This window comes from Vitis vinifera, chromosome 9 (genome assembly GCF_030704535.1).
Source record: "Vitis vinifera cultivar Pinot Noir 40024 chromosome 9, ASM3070453v1".
Lineage (NCBI taxonomy): Eukaryota > Viridiplantae > Streptophyta > Magnoliopsida > Vitales > Vitaceae > Vitis > Vitis vinifera.
In genome coordinates this window covers 2,183,627-2,201,103 of record NC_081813.1, presented here as the reverse complement: position 1 = coordinate 2,201,103, position 17,477 = coordinate 2,183,627, and the positions used below count along the sequence as shown (strand labels likewise).

At 36.5% G+C, this 17,477-nt stretch overlaps 3 protein-coding genes across 8 annotated transcripts; 1 reads left to right on the top strand and 2 right to left on the bottom strand.

The window, feature by feature from the left end:
- The first annotated feature begins 482 nt into the window (after positions 1-482).
- Positions 483-6,641, top strand: LOC100244602 (inactive protein kinase SELMODRAFT_444075). 6 transcript variants are annotated; one of them, XM_010656245.3, is made up of 10 exons: positions 483-652; positions 1,492-2,480; positions 3,139-3,293; positions 3,381-3,475; positions 3,658-4,697; positions 4,914-5,074; positions 5,245-5,321; positions 5,411-5,558; positions 5,676-5,825; positions 6,131-6,641. In XM_010656245.3, exons 2-10 carry the CDS (start codon positions 2,300-2,302, stop codon positions 6,365-6,367), a joined length of 2,244 nt encoding a protein of 747 aa, XP_010654547.1. In that variant the 5' UTR covers positions 483-652; positions 1,492-2,299; the 3' UTR covers positions 6,368-6,641. The 6 variants fall into 6 exon arrangements, with proteins under 6 accessions (XP_010654547.1, XP_059595436.1, XP_010654546.1 ...); XM_059739453.1 differs by having other exon boundaries at positions 497-1,093; XM_010656244.3 differs by having other exon boundaries at positions 497-1,151.
- A 574-nt stretch (positions 6,642-7,215) lies between these two features.
- Positions 7,216-12,407, bottom strand: LOC100263499 (protein WHI4). The gene is made up of 10 exons (XM_002279832.5): positions 11,979-12,407; positions 10,808-10,870; positions 9,920-10,001; positions 9,705-9,779; positions 9,412-9,490; positions 9,236-9,281; positions 8,191-8,300; positions 7,951-8,020; positions 7,615-7,697; positions 7,216-7,500 (listed from the first exon to the last, which is right to left on the bottom strand). The coding sequence occupies exons 1-10, from the start codon at positions 12,156-12,158 to the stop codon at positions 7,470-7,472; spliced, it is 819 nt and encodes a 272-aa protein (XP_002279868.1). The 5' UTR covers positions 12,159-12,407; the 3' UTR covers positions 7,216-7,469.
- A 3,844-nt stretch (positions 12,408-16,251) lies between these two features.
- LOC100258362 (PRA1 family protein F2) lies at positions 16,252-17,262 on the bottom strand. The gene has a single exon (XM_002279736.5). It carries the CDS (start codon positions 17,088-17,090, stop codon positions 16,509-16,511), a length of 582 nt encoding a protein of 193 aa, XP_002279772.1. The 5' UTR covers positions 17,091-17,262; the 3' UTR covers positions 16,252-16,508.
- Between the last annotated feature and the right edge of the window lie 215 nt (positions 17,263-17,477).

Below are 17,477 nucleotides of genomic sequence, written 5' to 3'. Positions count from 1 at the left end.
AAACCTTTTTTAAAAATTGTTTTATAATGGTTTGTAAAATAAAATTCTATCTAAAAATTTAAAATATTTTTAATATTTTTAAATATATTTTAAAAATAATTTTATATTTAATATTTTATTTTTAATGATTTTAACGTATTTTAATAATTATTTTTTAAAATGGATGAAAATAATTAAAAATAATTACAAAAATTAAATTACAAAAAAAAAAAAAAAACCAAACAAACCTTTAATATCTAAAATTTTCAATTAAAATCGTATCGTAGATCTTCCTTGCCCTTTTCTTTGAATTTTGATAAGTTTGGAAAGACATAAAAGTAGGGAATTTTTTTTTTTTTTTGGTAATTTGTTTGGTTTTTTTTTTTTTCTAAATTTATTTATTAACTTATTTCTTTCTAATACTTAAAAAAATAATTTTGCTAAAAAATTTAGAATGGGAGCCCAAAAATGAAATGAAAAGAAAAGATGGTGGGTGGTGATGGCTAATGAGAGAGGACAGGAGTGAAAATAGATGAAGAAGAAAGGGCAAAGCAGTGGACACAACCACTGACGGCGACCCACACAGTAAAAAATATGCAGAGAGAGGAGACTGATTGAAGAAGGAAGGCGAGCAATGCAAGCAAGAAGCTGACAGCATGGGGGAGAAGCAGAGGTGGTGTCGCTGAGGGTGCTGATCCACATGCACCCACAATCACAACAAACTCATCCACTTCATTTTCACATTATCAAATTTTATATAAATATATAAATTCATAGTTTCCTTTTCTTACTAGGCCATCACAAACAATCTTGTCTTGATTTACTTCCATCTCCCACAATATTTTTTATTTTTTTTTGGGTTTTGATTATTTTTGGGGATGTGGTAGTGGGGTGGTGGGTGTTGTTGTTGGGTGTGGTCAGGGTGGGTGTAACTCTTCGATCTTCTTCTCTTCCGACCCCTTTTCTCCGTACCTTTTGGCGTGGAAGTGTTTGTTTGGCTGATGTGAAAGAACAACTCCCGGAAACTAAAAGCTAAAATGATATTGGAGTGTTTTTGTATCATGGGTTTCACGTGAGGTTGCTGCGGTTGCGTTTGTGAGAAGTTATTTTTGAGGTTGAATCATAGAGTTTGGGCGTTTTTCTTAATGGGGTTGAATTCAAAGCTGAGATTTGTAGGTTGTGGCTCACACTTTTGTTTGCCGTGTTTTTAGTTTGGTTGCTGGGAAAGGAAGGGAAAGAGATGGGAAAGTAAAATTTGGATCTTATGGTTCAGACATTTGAGTGTTTTTTCTTTTTCTTTTTCCTTTTCTTTTTGGAGAAAAGAGAAAGAGGAAGAAAATGAAAGGGGGAAAGAAATTCAACTCAAGTAAGTTGAGTCTTTCTGTCCTCGAACTGTAAGGTTTCTTTACTTTTTCCTCACGTTTTCTCGGCAACCAAACAGGGAGTTTGAGTTTTATTTATTTTATTTTTGAACTTTGTGGAAGATGCTGATCAGATATGACTTTTGTGCAGGATTTGATCCAGTTGGTGTCGATACGAGGCTAATGGGGAAGCTTTAAGGTTCAAAATTGAGGTTTCTGAGCAAAGATTCTCGAGACACATACATCAAAAGCAAAAGCAACGCCTCTCTTTGTCAGTTCATCATTTCATATCTTTTTTTTTGGTTGGGCATTGCGAATCTGAACCTGTTTCTTTCACTGGGTTGACTCCCTGATTTGAAGGCTCAAAAGCCATGCTACTGATGCACATATGTTGAGGTCTACTATGGTGCTGTGTCGTTTTGCATTATCGTACATCTCATGCCAAACAGTGCCTTGATACCCCTTTTCTCTTGAGGACTCCTCAAAAGATTTGAACCTCCCATCAAACGCAGGCAAGGAATCAGTTTCTCCGTTTACTAAGCCAAAATATTTGAAGTTTCCATAGATCTATTCAAGGATTACTGTTACTATTTTTGGAATAAGCTTGCAAGATTCTCTGGTTGATCAAAGAGAGACAAATTGGGAAGTGGGTTCTATTCCATCGACCATTCTTAGCCTTTTTTTCTTTTTTCTTGTGTGTGCTTCTGTTGGGTAATTGGACTGAATTGGTTAAAAGGGTCTTGTCATTTGGGGGCTCTGGGGCTACTGATGAGAGCAGAAAAGCATGTTTCTGATACATGTCTTTGAATCAAACATGGTGGTGGGGACAAGCTAATAATGCAAATATTTTGTTGTCTTAGAGAAGCCAGTGGTTGTTTAGCTTCCATACTGAGATGGGTTTGATGGGTGTGGGAAATTGGATCTGTTAACCAAGGAGGTGAGTAGAATTTGGTGGCCTAATGAGTAAGGATCAGAAGAGAGGGAAGCAGGAGAAATCCTCGGAGGCTGCCGAGAAGGTGGTTGTTGCGGTGAAGGCGTCGAGAGAAATCCCGAAAACTGCTCTGGTATGGGCCTTAACTCATGTTGTGCAGCCTGGGGATTGCATTACTCTGCTTGTTGTCGTCCCTGCACAAAGCCCAGGTATACCTTTGCGCTTTCATGTTGGATTGATTCCTTGATTGGAATGTTTCCATATTAATCATATGTTCTTTCTAGGGAGAGCATAGAAAATGAAGAATGTGCTTCACTTGATCAGTATGTTCATTTCCCTTGGTGCTTTTTGTGGTGTAAGTTTTGATGATTTGGGTAGATGTTAGTTTTCAACAGGCTAGTTAATTTGTTTCTGTAGGATCACTTAGAGACTAGATTCGACTTTTGAGTACATAATTTGTCCAATCATGAGAATTTTTTTGAAATCTGTTCCCAGTTTTATGTCCTGGTTTGTTTTGTCTGGTTTATATTTGGGTGGCGTGGGCTATACTATGGTAATGTTATCCCTGGATCCTTGTTGGCATTGTGGTTATAATGCACATAGAGAAGGTAATCATCTCTGCAGATCTCATGTCTCCGGCTTGGAAGACTGGGGTTTGTATGATCGATAATTAAACGACCATCAGTTGTTTTGTTGAATAGATAATAGCAATTGAAGTTTCAGAAGTTCTACATCTAGGTGAAGTTTGGTTTTGAATAAGGAAATTCATGAGTTTCAAGGAATCTGGTGATTTCCATTTTCTTCAAAAAATCCACTGATATGGCGATAGACTTTTTAGAGGCAACTAACTTTTTCTCCTCTTTTCAGGTAGAAAATTATGGGGTTTCCCAAGATTTGCAGGGGACTGTGCGAGCGGTCACCGGAAATCTCATTCAGGAGCAAGTTCAGAGCAGAAATGTGAGATTACAGATTCTTGTTCACAGATGATCCTTCAGCTTCATGATGTTTATGATCCAAACAAGGTGAGTGCCTCAATAAACGTGTACATGGTTCAGTGTTAGGGACGCTTATAGGATTTTAATGTGTTTCCTGATCCGTTCATTTCACAGATAAATGTCAAGATAAAGATTGTCTCTGGATCACCATGTGGAGCAGTTTCTGGAGAGGCCAAAAGAACAGAAGCTAATTGGGTTGTATTGGATAAGTAATATACTCTTTCTAATTTTTCCATAAAAATGTTTTTATTTATTTATTTATTTTCATTTCCCTCCTGGGAATTCCTTTATTTCTCTGTCAAGCTGTTGTCTATTAATTTCTTGGTTCAGCAGTTATGTCCTTATTTTCATTACTCTTCCCTTGGTTAAAAGTTACTTGTGTTATGTGCAGGCAGCTCAAACATGAGGAAAAATGCTGCATGGAGGAGCTGCAATGCAACATTGTGGTTATGAAGCGCTCCCAACCTAAAGTTCTCCGCTTGAATTTGGTTGGATCACCTAAGATGGAATCTGAAACAGCCTGTCAATTGCCTTCTGAACCAGGTGAAACAGCTGAAAAACATTCTAAAACCAAGAATGACTCGATGAAGTCCATTCGGGGGCCAGTTGTGACTCCAAGCAGTAGTCCGGAGTTGGGGACACCATTCACTGCAACTGAAGTTGGAACTTCATCAGTATCAAGCTCAGATCCAGGAACCTCACCATTCTTCAACTCCGAAGTGAATGGAGACCTAAAGAAAGAGGAATCATCACATACAAAAGAAAATTTGGATCTTGATGAATCTAGTTCAGACACTGACAATGAAAATTTATCTCCATCTTCAAGTGTTGGGTTCCAACCTTGGATGGCAGGTGTTCTCACTTCTCATCATCAATCCTCACAACATATTGAACAAAGTTCAAAGAAATCCAGGGATAAGACTCAACCTCCCACGTCTAAAGCTTTGCTAGATAAGTTCTCAAAAATTGATCGTGATGCTAGAATTGGAATGATGAACTATAGGTCAGAACTGGACTTCAGTGGGAACGTTAGAGAAGCAATTTCATTATCCAGAAATGCGCCTCCTGGTCCACCTCCATTGTGTTCAATATGTCAACACAAGGCTCCTGTATTTGGAAAGCCCCCAAGGTGGTTCAGCTATGCCGAGCTGGAGCTTGCTACTGGTGGATTTTCACAAGCTAATTTCTTGGCAGAAGGCGGGTTTGGATCTGTCCACAGAGGGGTCCTACCTGATGGCCAAGCAGTTGCTGTGAAGCAACACAAATTGGCTAGTTCTCAGGGTGATGTTGAATTTTGCTCAGAAGTGGAAGTCCTGAGCTGTGCTCAGCACCGAAATGTTGTTATGCTGATTGGGTACTGTATAGAAGACAGAAGAAGGTTGCTGGTTTATGAATATATATGCAATGGCTCACTGGATTCTCATCTATATGGTAATTTCTGTTCCTCCCTGTGCGGAATGCTACTACTAATCAAATGCACAAAATATGTCATCATTAATAATCGGATTTTTTATTTATTTAAATAATGACCTCCTTCAACATGACGGCCATTAATTCTTGAGCCATTTTTTCAGGGTCTTTTTCATGAGGAAGCTTAGTTTCTTCTTATTACTTGACTATAAATTTATATGGTTTGGATACTTTCAGGACGCCATCGAGATCCACTAGAATGGTCTGCTCGACAAAAAGTTGCTGTTGGAGCTGCTCGAGGTCTGCGTTATCTTCATGAAGAATGCAGAGTGGGTTGCATTGTCCACCGTGACATGCGACCCAACAACATCCTCATCACCCATGATTTTGAGCCACTGGTATGCCAGTTTCTTAATCTTATTTCCATTTTTTCAAAGTTAAACATATTTGAACGTGATAAATAAGACAATTGTGATGTTATTTTTTCAAGGGGTATGGAATCTGTGTTTTACTTGGTAAAGATAGCATATAGAAAGCTTGACCTTACTCCTACTTTTGCTTTGATTAGGTTGGGGATTTTGGCCTGGCTAGGTGGCAGCCTGATGGAGACACGGGTGTGGAAACAAGAGTAATTGGAACATTTGGGTAACTACTGAATGACAGCTTTTGCTTTAACTTTAATGCTTTCACACTGTTATAGTATCAAATGAGCTATTCTGCTCCTTGTTATGTAGGTATTTGGCTCCAGAATATGCTCAAAGCGGCCAAATCACAGAAAAGGCTGATGTATATTCTTTTGGGGTTGTCTTGGTGGAGCTTGTCACAGGACGAAAAGCTGTGGACCTTAACCGGCCCAAGGGTCAGCAATGCCTCACTGAATGGGTATGATTTAAGCCTTCTTCAGACCAAATAACCTATTAATATTGGGCAAAGTGATCTTAGATAATTTTCTTGGTTTCCTTTTCCCTTTTGTTGCTTATGTTTTAAAATCTTATTCAGGCACGTCCTTTACTGGAAGAGTATGCCATTGATGAACTAGTAGACCCACGGCTGGGAAACTGTTATTCGGAGCAGGAGGTCTATTGCATGTTGCATGCAGCATCCTTGTGCATACGGAGGGATCCTCATGCAAGGCCTCGGATGTCACAGGTAAGAAACATCTTAACAGAAAACCGGTCAACTTTTTCTAGAGCATTTTCCCAAACTGTTAAGCAATTTTTATTTAATTGTTACTTAAAAATCATCATTTCAAAAGTTTCTCATTAATTTTGGTTATGGAAGATTACATTACTAGACCCTCACTGAAAATATGTAGCTCTGATCTTTGAAAAAGTTGTCACTAGCTTCCAAAACTTGATTTGCATTAGAGTTGATTCCCTATCGAGAAATCTAGGTGGTTCCAAAATCTTCAGCCAGGCTTTTGTTTACCTGTTTCATGTTCTTTGTGTATGAAGGTGTTACGCATTCTGGAGGGAGACATGGTTATGGACTCAAATTACATGGCAACCCCGGGTTATGATGTGGGCAGCCAGAGTGGGCGGATTTGGTCAGACCAGCATCAACATTACAGTGGTCCAATATTAAACGAGGCATATGAAGAATTCAGTGGTAAGCTGTCCCTTGAAGCGCTAAGGTCAGCCTTCTGGGAGAAGGATAAGGGCAGGAGGACTTCAAGCGAAGACAAATTGTAAGGCTAGGAGTGCTACATGTATGGGAATGCTGAAGATGCATTTGCCTATTTTCTTTTTCACTTAGATTTTTTTTCTTGTTTTTCTTTTCCTGTCCAATGTCATCTAGATTTTGCTTCTGTACAGTAGAGGGGGAAGTTAGGAGGGATAGCAAGGTTTTGTAATTCATTGAGAGATGGGGAGAAAGAGTAGTAAAATACCAAATGGCAATATGAACAATGGTGGATGTCTTTTGTTTGAATCAAGGAAGAAGCTCTCAAAAAATATGTTTTGCTCAGCTTGTGTCTCCCTGTCCTTTTTGGGTTATTTCAGATGTTTTTGTTAACTGATCAAAGCACTGAACATGAAATGCCAAGGATGTTAATGAGGGGGTGAATGAAATCCAACCATTTGAATTGCAAAATATTGAAAACACAGGGACAAAGTCCAAACATGGAAAGTCTGTCTGATGTAGATAACAGCTGAGAGGTTCAGAAGACAGATAATGGACAAACATGGGGGCATTAAAGGTGGGTTTTCTTGGTCCTCTGTAGCTTTCACTTTCAGCCAACTCATTTATTATATGGTCTCCGTGTCTGATGTCCCTTAACATGATTGTATTTGTGGCCCCAGACCCAAACCCTTCTGATTATGATCGCCCGTGATCTTATCCTCAAAATGGACCCTCTCCAAAACTCCATAACTCCAGCGGTGTTCAAAGCACAAAGTCCAAAGATGATGAAACAGATTGGACAAGACCCTGTAAACCAATGCCCCATATGGCACTAGTGCAAGAAATCAAGAGGACATTGAATGCTTAAATGGGGTCTTATTGCTGTTACTTTAATAGCAGTTATGAGGTGAAGAAAATCTTTAATTCAACAGTTGCAAGTTACGGAACTGGTATTAAAAGATTAGGGCGATCTTAACAGGCTTAGGAACTGTTTTTCACATTGATTCCTGGAAAAAGAATCCAAAGGAAGACAAGCCAATAACAGCTATGAACCCTCACATGGTTCCTACACTGGCACAATTTCACTGCCAGGTTTAGAAAACAGGATTCTGCAGTATGGTACAGATAAGGTTCCGAAACCATTGGAAAATTTTTGCTTTGCTCCTCTTTCTTCTAGGGCTTCCTCATTTTAGACCTTGCATATCTGCAAAACATGTTGAGAAACTATCAATTAGATGCAGTTATCATGAAATGTGATGATTATCTGAAAGGAGCTTAGATGATGAAGCTGTAGAATAATTGAAGGGGTGAAGCATACTCTAAGTGCATGCCACCCCTGTCTGAGGATGCCAGCATGCTGCCTTGAAGTGCATCCATTGCCTTATTAGCTTGCTCAATTTCCTGCCAGGAATGAAAGACGTTAATGACGACAAATTGCCTTGTTCAATGAATTCAGAAAAGGAAATAAGAATGATAATTTTCGTAAATGAATAAGAGTTACTAGCAACCCCAATTAATTGGGATCATCATTTGCCAAGTTGAAACATGATAGATCATAACCAATAACATATGTTCCGACCATGATTATCAGTTACTAGATGGTTAACATATTAGCAAAAATTGAAGTCCATAGTTGCCATTGGCGATATTATACCTCAAAATCAGCAAATGCAACAGGCATTCCACCTTTAGCTCGCATCTTGAGCACATTAAATCCTGGGTATCTGGCACCAAACAGCATAAAAGCCATCAAATTTCCTCATAAAAACTCAATAGATAATGATGCAATTTATAAGGACATAGAAAGTAGACATAGGAATCAAGCACTTCTTGAGACAGCATAGAATTTCAACAAAAAACGAGGTTTAGAACAAGATAAGGAGAGGCAACTTACTGAGATAGAACTTGCTTCAGTTCATCTTCAGTGCAAGTTGGACCCAGATTTGCAATGAATAAAGTGGAACATGGTGGGAGACCCGCATCAGTTGTCTTTTCTGGCTGCTCCTGCAACAGCCAAGTCATAACAACCACTGAGTCACTTAGAAGTTGAAACTGAGGCCAAAACCATATTTTTAAAGAGGCAATATTGAAATTATATAAATTATATTAAAAATTAGTGCATAAGTCAAAAAAAGTGCTTCAATGAGAAGCAACATACTGGCTTCCAGCTTAAACCGCTTCCTTCTTTTTTTTTTTTTCCTCTTAAAAAAACCCCAAAGCTCCTTTAATAAAATTTACCTCAACATCTACAAAAGCTCTTAGTTAGCTTAAAAAAGATCTTATTGCCTTGCAGAAATCAACAAAAAGGGGCCTAATAGAGATTTATGAGGCACTTGATACGCAAGCACTTGTTAACAATCACATGAAACACATGCAAACTTTTGATGATGCATTCACAACAGTCCGAAAACCTCAGAATTTGAACAACCCTATAATTTGAGAAAACAACAAAAATGAGTTACATTCCTGTTCAAGCCCCTAATTGAAGACCATAAAGAAATTTTTTATTTGAAAAACCAACATCATAGAAAACAAAAATTCAACAGAACGATTTCGGGGATCCTCAATTAGACCAGAAAGAAGAGGACAAATGTTCTCCTTTTGTAATGCCCCAATATAAGGGAAAAATAAATTTCTAAGCATCCATAGAAGTATAGAACTAAAAGTAAGATGAACAGGATGGTAAGTAGAGCATCAATCCTACCTAAAGCAGAGAAAAAGAGAATTTCATAACTCATTGCATTAACAGTTCCTATTGAGTGTATGCATGCTTATATTTCTACATCACACTTTTAAACTCACAAATAATAGAGAGTTCAACGCACTATCCTTTCAAGAAACCAAAATGCAGTAGATCAAGAAGTAAGAACACAAAGTCATTTCCATAATTGAATGAAAATTTTTAACAAAACATCAATGTATTATGCTTTTTCACTTACATTTACAGCCGTTAGAGTACTGTCAGGATCAACTGCCATCTCACCACTGCAAATTAATGGAGAAGAAATACAGTTAGTCTCCTGCAAGAAGGACTGCAGGAACTCAAAAGCTTTTATTCTTTCTATTTGCTAAGCTTTGTCAAATTCACAAAATGAGACTGGAGAGCATTTTCAACCTCTTTGCAGTCACTAAATCATCATTGTTTCCAGAGTCAGGATTGCTTGTTTTGGCCGGTTCATCAGATTCACTATCTCCTGAATGTTGAAAATGTGCCAACATGTGCAAGTGAGCCATACAATTTAGGGTCAGATGAGGAGGCAGTGACTTCCTGATGTGAAAACTAGATTCTAGAAGCAATTATCAAATGGAATAAATGAGGCCAAAAATGAAGTAGTGGGTGCTGCTAACAGGCATATAAGCGGTATCAGTACTTTTTCATAAGATTTTATAATGTTCACAGCACATTACCGTCATCACTTGATGTTTCGTGGGCATTGGTTGATGTTTTACTTCTTTTATCAATAACAACATAAGCACCACTACCTGTGAACAAAAACCAACAATGTGATAATTTGACAATGAAATTGGAGTTCAAAGATAAAACTTAACCAGAACTCATTATACTGATTTAGGAAACAAGTTCAAAATTACAATTGTCTTCAGCCTGACATGAAATTGTATACCTGGTACACGTTTTCTTCTTGAGTTTGATCTGGCCAATTCAATGTGCAGAATGGATCCAGTTTGAGGGTCAAATTTTACGCCCTGAAAATGATAATCATAGAAGTGACAAGTAAGAAGGGACTCAAAAGTTCTTAAAGAAATATTCTCATGCTGGTAACGTTAGTCATATAATCCCTTTGGTTTAATATCTCAACTGGACCGACACGGTTGAAACTGAAACCTTGATTTCCGACCAGTTTCCAAGGTGTTGACTACTTGAACAGGAAATACTAGCATTATCCTTGAAAATTTTCAGTTAACATTTCAAGCACCAAATTACTCCAATATTTACCACTGAATGTTACATGTTTTGTTGTCATATTTTTCTGAATAAAAAAATAAAAGAACTCTCTAACTTGTCAAATTACTGAAAAGGGGAAAAAGATGTTGCAATTAAAGGGCAGGTTATGTCTTATGTCTTCACTTCTTTAGTAAAATGCATTTTAGCTAATGTCAGGCTCCATTAGGTCGGGTTCAGAAAAGGATATAATTCTACTTAAGATGACTGCCCTACAATGTTCAAACAAACCTTAAGAATCTAATTCTCATTTACATTTTGCTTGGTTATGTTATCATTTAAAATAAATCCTTAATCAAAAGATAAGAACACAAATAATAAGTCATCTAACGATTTTGATTGACCAATGAAACAACATTTTCCCCATTTTTTTAATTTCATCACAGCTAACAAGCTATTAAATTCTAATGAATTGCAATATTCTATTCATGACAAGTAAACACATATCTATAGATATCTACCAAAGATCATGAAACTTGTGTTCAAATGACAATAAGGTTTTCCCTAAAAAAAGGAATGGATATATTCTGTCAAGAACACGCATTCTTACATTTAATGCATGAAGTGCTGCAACTGCGGTTTGATGATTGAAAAAGGTAGCAAATGCAACAACCTGCAAACAAGAAATAAACTGCCTAAGTGATAGCCAACAAGCATTCTCGAAGAAATTTTGAAGCATCTCAAAATGTTTGAAAAATAAATAGTCACAGAAATGTCAAAGAATCCGGAACATGACAAAAATCATTTTCTTCTTATCAATATTCTCTTCTTAAATCATTCTAAAAGTTTGCACAGTCCATGAAATGGGACCCTACTCTGATAAACCTGAATATTCAATCTTAGCAAGCAATGTGAAACACTGCAATTATGAAAATGCAGAGAACCCTATAATCACATTCTTCTGTTACTGAGAAAATGCATGATACTAACTTTCTCAAACAACCCAAAGACACTCTCAACCAGTCCTGACAATATAAAACACACCCAAAATCTCATTTTATTGGCTTTTACTCCGTTTTCCCTAGAACCAAACAGAGCAAATTTCCCAGACAACATTCTTGAAAACCCTAGAAGCCCAAACCCAAAACTAACAAAGAAGTACAACATTCAAAATTTCCTTCCCGTGTCCTTTCCTTTCCTCAACTCTCTATGCAACCAAACAAAGGCTGATTTTTCACCAAAAAAAAACACCCTAATTGCCTTAAAAAACAACATAAAACATATTCTCTCTGCTTTCTCGTTCCTCCATTTTACAGCCAACCCAACAAAATTGGTTTTCCCGGAAGAATAGGAAAACCTAATTGTCATTTCTAAAACAACATATAGCATATCATTCAACAGAATTCCCTTCTACTTCCTCCATTTGTGTAACTAAATAGGGGCTGATTCTCTCTTAAGAAAACAGGAAAACCTAATCACCTATCGCACCTTCCTTCCCCTTTCCTCCATTTACTAGGCAACCAAATACACACTGATTCTCTCTTAAGAAAAACACAACTCCCACTTCCAAAGAAAACACAACACAATTACCAATTCCAAAACAACACAAAATCACAATATTAAAAAAAAAAAGTCTTTCTTTTCTTCTCCTTCCCTCCATTTTCCTGCTGATTTTTTTTTTTTCCTAAGAAAACAATTCCCAATTCCCAAAAACAACCCCCCCAAAAAAAAAAAAATCAAAATTTTTTAAAAAGAAAAGAAAAGTAGAATGTGGATTAGACCTGATTGCCACGGCCAGTGTACTTGAGCTGGCAAGAGTCGAAGCCTGGACGGCGGCGGAAGAGATTGTGAATCTCACGGGGCTTGACGTCGTCGGGAAGGCCGGAGACGAACAGTGTGTTGATCCCCGACCGGTCCCCCTGGGCGTGATGGTAGTACGGATCGTATGCGTGGTGGGACATGGCACACTCTCTGGGGCCTCACCAAATCCACGGCTTTGGTTTAATCAATGACACTATCTGATTTTCAGAGTGCGTGAAGAGAGTCTTCGCATTGAAGAAGGCGCTCTGGAAATTGTGTTTGGTTGTGGGGAAAATTGTAATAAAATTGAATTTTAAATTATATACTTGGTAAATAGAAATTTCAAATTATCAAAATTAATAAACATGGAAATATTTTTACTTAATATTAAGAAAATATTTAGAAGTTTCATACATATTTTCTTAAAAGCATGTGGGATGATTTTTTTATATTTTTTTATACGGAAAAGAGGATTTTAAAATTGAATTAATATTTGCAAAAAGTCTATAGTGTCCATCCAAAATTATGCAAACTTTAAATTTGAACCTTAATATGCTATTATGTTTTTTTTTTCATTATTTTCTTTCTTCGTCTTTTTTAAGAACTAAATATAAAGTAAATATACGATTTGCTCTTAATCATATAGATATTGTCTGGACTAGTTTTAATGAGGTCCACGACTTCAAAAGTCATTTACATGATTAATAGGAGTCCATATATATATATATATATATATATACACAATATCAAAAACTTTTTTTTCTATCTATTGTAGGATATCACAATCATTCTTCATGCAAATACGATATTCTAATCATGTCTCATAGGATCGTGAAACCAAACAGGTTAACAAACTTGCGAGATGAAACAAATAGAGACTAACATTGAGGTCTATGATCAACTCTGATATCACTTGTAACGACCCACTACCTCTCATACAAATATTGTTCACTCTCAACCTAATGAGCCTTTATGGTTTTAAAACATGTTTATATAGTTAGAAAGAGTTTATACATATATATTGTTAAAAACTTTTAATCATGTAAACGTATTTTAAAATGGTGGAACCTATTGGGTTTAGAATATACAATATTTAAAGGGGGTGAGTCATCACAAATAGTATCAAAGTCAATTATTGACTTTGATGTTGACTTTTATTTGTTCGGCCTTTTAAGAGTGTTTACTCGTTTGGTCTTGCAATCCCATGAGATATGGTGGGAACTTCATGTCTCCATAGGGGATGATTTTGATGTCACATATTGATTAGGGAAAAAAAAATTTATATTATATATGTATAAATTCCTCTTAACCATATAAAAACTTTTTAAAGTCATAAGATAGATCGAGTCTAAAGTAGACAATATTTGAGGGTAGCTTATTTGATGACTTTAAAAGATTGAAGTTATTTGATGACTATATATATGTATGGATGGATTAAGAGATTTTTTGATGTTATGGACTATTTTGAGGAACAAATAGCTTCTTATGTAATATTTATGTTAGACAAAGAAGCAAATCATTGGTGGGATATAACCAAGAGGCCTTAAAAGGGTCATCGACCTATAGTTTGGGAACAATTCAAGGGGGCTTTTCATAAGAAGTACTTCCTCAACCGTGTAAACGATAGAAAATGACAAAGTTTGTTCATTTGGAACATAGGATATGATGGTAGTATGGTATGAGGCCAAATTTATAGAGTTACATTTTACCTCACAATTAATTGTCATAGAGGAAGTTAGCCCACATAGCAAAGAACTTAGTTTCTATAAGGAAGAATTGAGCTCGAGTTCTAGCCTCTCCCAAATTTAGAATTTTAATTATGATAGCTCACATTATATAAAGGAAAAAAATTCCTAGCACTATATAAGTATAAACTCTTTTTTTAATCATATAGACAACTTTTAAAGTAATGAGGGTCTCTTAGGCCAATTTTTGATTTTAGGGATATTTATGTATTTTGAAAATTTAAAAATACTTTCAAAAATTAAAAAGAAAAAAGAAAAAAGTAAAAATAGAGAAGATAAGTAAGATATTTTGGGTCATTTTAATTGCCCACAATTTTTATTGTTATTGTTGAGGCCTCATGTCCTTGGTGATCCACGTAGTTACCAAATGAATGGACGCACGATCTCAACCAATATAGATTCTTGATTCAGTCGTTCCACCTGCAAAAGGCTTCCGGACGGGGTGTCCGGACACACCCTCCGATGGTTTTGTCAGCCATGATTCAGAGAGAGAGTTTAAATCAGTTGGCCTTTTACTAGGTATAGCAAGCTTACCTTCCTCTTTGTGTGAAGGTTTGTATATATAGTATCAGAAGCTTTGTTCCCCTCTTTAATGGTGGGGAGATATTTTGTGTTGTCATGATGACACTAGGTGGTGGCAGGGGCATCATGACCCTACGGGCGGCTGACAGAGATCGTGGTAAGTGATGCGGCTGTTAGAGATTGTGGTAGGTGATCGTGGGAAGTGACTTGTTGTCACTTCATCTTGTCATTTCACTCTGCAGGTGGCGGAACATGGGCCATGACAGGCTGTTGTGATAACGTGTAAGACTTGCTTACTTTAGTCAATGATCTGGTCAAATGTATCCGGATGGCCTATGTTGGTCATCCGGATGCATTTGTGGAAGTCGTCCGGATGTTAAGCTTATGAGTGTTGTGTGCCTCTCCTTGAGGTAGTCCGGATAGGAGAAGCGCGCCACGTGTACTCTTGGAGAAATCCGGATGAGATTAACCCGGATGAGAATGTGTGCCACGCGTCATCAGGAGATGTGTGCCATGTGTGGGATGGGTCCCTACAGTTATGGTTTCTCCATATTATTTAAATAGAGAGAGTTTGGAGAATTTTTTATTTGAAGAGTTATAAAGAAGAAAGTTTTATTATTTGTTTCATTATGTAATTTAAAGGTCTGGATAAATTCTTTCAAGAATTTGACTTCTTTGAAATAAGAGTAAATAGTGTAGTGAGTTATTTTATAACTTTATATTTGTTTTCATCTTATTATTAAAGTATCAAATGTTTATATTCAAGTGGATCAAATAATATTTTTTGAAATATGTTCTAATTTGTTTCTTAGTTTATAAAATAATTTGGGAATATCATGTGATTTGTTTGATTGTTATATAAGTGAATTTTACCATATATATATATATATATATATATATATATATATATATATATATATATATATATATATATATATATTTAAACATTTAAAGTCGTGAAAGCCTATTGAGCTTACAGTGAAAAACATCTATACACTTAGAAGTAGGTTGTTATAAATGATATCAAAGATGAACCTCATGTTGTGAACCTCGAACTACATCGTTCTCATGCCCTAGATCTCGTAAGGTACATGCATCTATTCCTAAAAATCTTTAGATTTCACACAATGGAAATAAATGACTTCAAAAATCATAGAATAATACAAATCTAGAGATTAAAACTCATACCTACGATTTGGATAATCCCAGATCAAAATCCATCTGAGAACATGTATTAATGCTTTGAAGGTTTCATACATCCAAAATTTTTTGTCTGATGACTCGAACTATATCCATGACACTCTAAAGAGTGGACTTTGGAAGGGTGAATGTCTAGACTCTCACTCTCTCTTCGGATTTGAAAGATAACACTCAAAAGACCATTAAAATGAGTATTTGTATGGTTCCCTTATTGGGCTTAAGTGACTTAAGCGCACATGGAGTTTGAATAACTTACTTAGCTCAAAAGGGATCCTAATTAATAAATTAATCAAATCTAAGACCTTATTCATTATCATGTGCAACCTTCATAATTATCAAAATGATTTTTTTTTTAAAAACCTTATTCATTATAACCTTCATATAACCTTCATAATTATTAATGGTATAACAACTTCGGATCTCATCCACTAGGATGTCATGTTTTTGGTAATTAAGACTTAAATGGTACGAAAAGAAATGAATATAATTAAGTAAGAATGGATTGATAATTCATTGCTGGTGAATTCAAATTGGGAAAAACAATTCAAACTTTAAACAATTAAATTCCAAAGGAAGATTAATATGAAAAAAACTCTTGAAGTTTGGTTAGTTAGAAAATGAAAATTAGAAAATGAAAGAAAATGAAAATTTTGCTTGAGAAAGAGGGAAAAAGTATCCGAAAATGTTAACCAATTAAATTGATTGCATATAAACTATACTCATATTATCATAGTAGATATCATGGAGTGATATTCCCCAAACGCGGTTATAATATTCTCAAAGAAAAGAAGAAAATTTCAGACCATTCATTTCAAGATCATTGATGATCTTGTTTCCAAATCATCACATTTACCATTGGAAGTACAAAAAAAAAAGGGAAGAAGAGAGAAGATGAACAACAAACAAAAGACATAAACAATGATACAAACAATCAATTAAACCATCCAAAGAAAATCGAGCTACAAAAACATTAATTAATAAAAATTGAAAACACGAGATCCTCCAAGGATTTGGTTAATTCCAAAACTACCCTTTCCACATTGCTTAAGACGACGAAGAAGGCCCGGCGGTGCTGCCGGGCGTCGTCAACAAGCCTCCAGCGCTGGCGGCCTCTTCGTCCAGGAAGAGATCATCAGTCTTCCTAAACGCCGCGTGCAGCACCACCACCGCCACTCCGATCAGCAACGATACCAGAATGTTGAGTGTAGCGTGAGTCAACAAGAGGAAAACGATTGTAAGAATCAAAAGCACTATCAGCACCACACGATCGTCAATCGTACGGTGGAAAACCACCAGAGGTTCGTCGCGGAGGAAGTAGAGGAACAGCCACACCGCCATCATCACGATGAAGACGATTAGCGAGATCGGGTGCCACAGGAGGCTAAGGAAGAGAATCAGCAGAACGATTATAACGTAATTCATCCGGAAAAAGGAGATGTTCGTTTTCACCCTGTTGACCGCGTCGGGGAAGTTGATCGGGAGTCCGATTGACCGGATATTGAACATCTCTTTCCATGGCCTCCTGGTGGCGAGCCCCGATCTGAGACGTTCCTTTGCGCGGGAGACGAACTCGAGACTCGGAGAATCTCCCGCAGATGACGTCGGAATCGTGCCGTACGTCGTCATTTCCGGCGAGTCTCTGCTTAGAGGCGCTGGACAGTGGACTTCGTGTCGAAGCCTCGAAGGAGAACAATATTAAGAAGATGGAGGCGGTGTTAAAGAGGTAATGTAGGACGTCTCGTACTGAATAATAAATTATAGGGCGGTGGGAGTTATCTAGTGTGCCTGAGGTCCATTACTCTCGGTACACCTTCAAATTAATCAAACAAAACCTAATAAATATAAATATTTTAAAAATTAAATGTTTTAATTTTATTGAATAATTCTTATATTTTCCCAATTATTTAGAAATATTAGCAACTGCAATAAATTCCAACATTTTCTTAAATAATACTCAAAAAATACAATTTATGAATCCATTTAATAATAATTATTAGAAATCATTTCTAATCT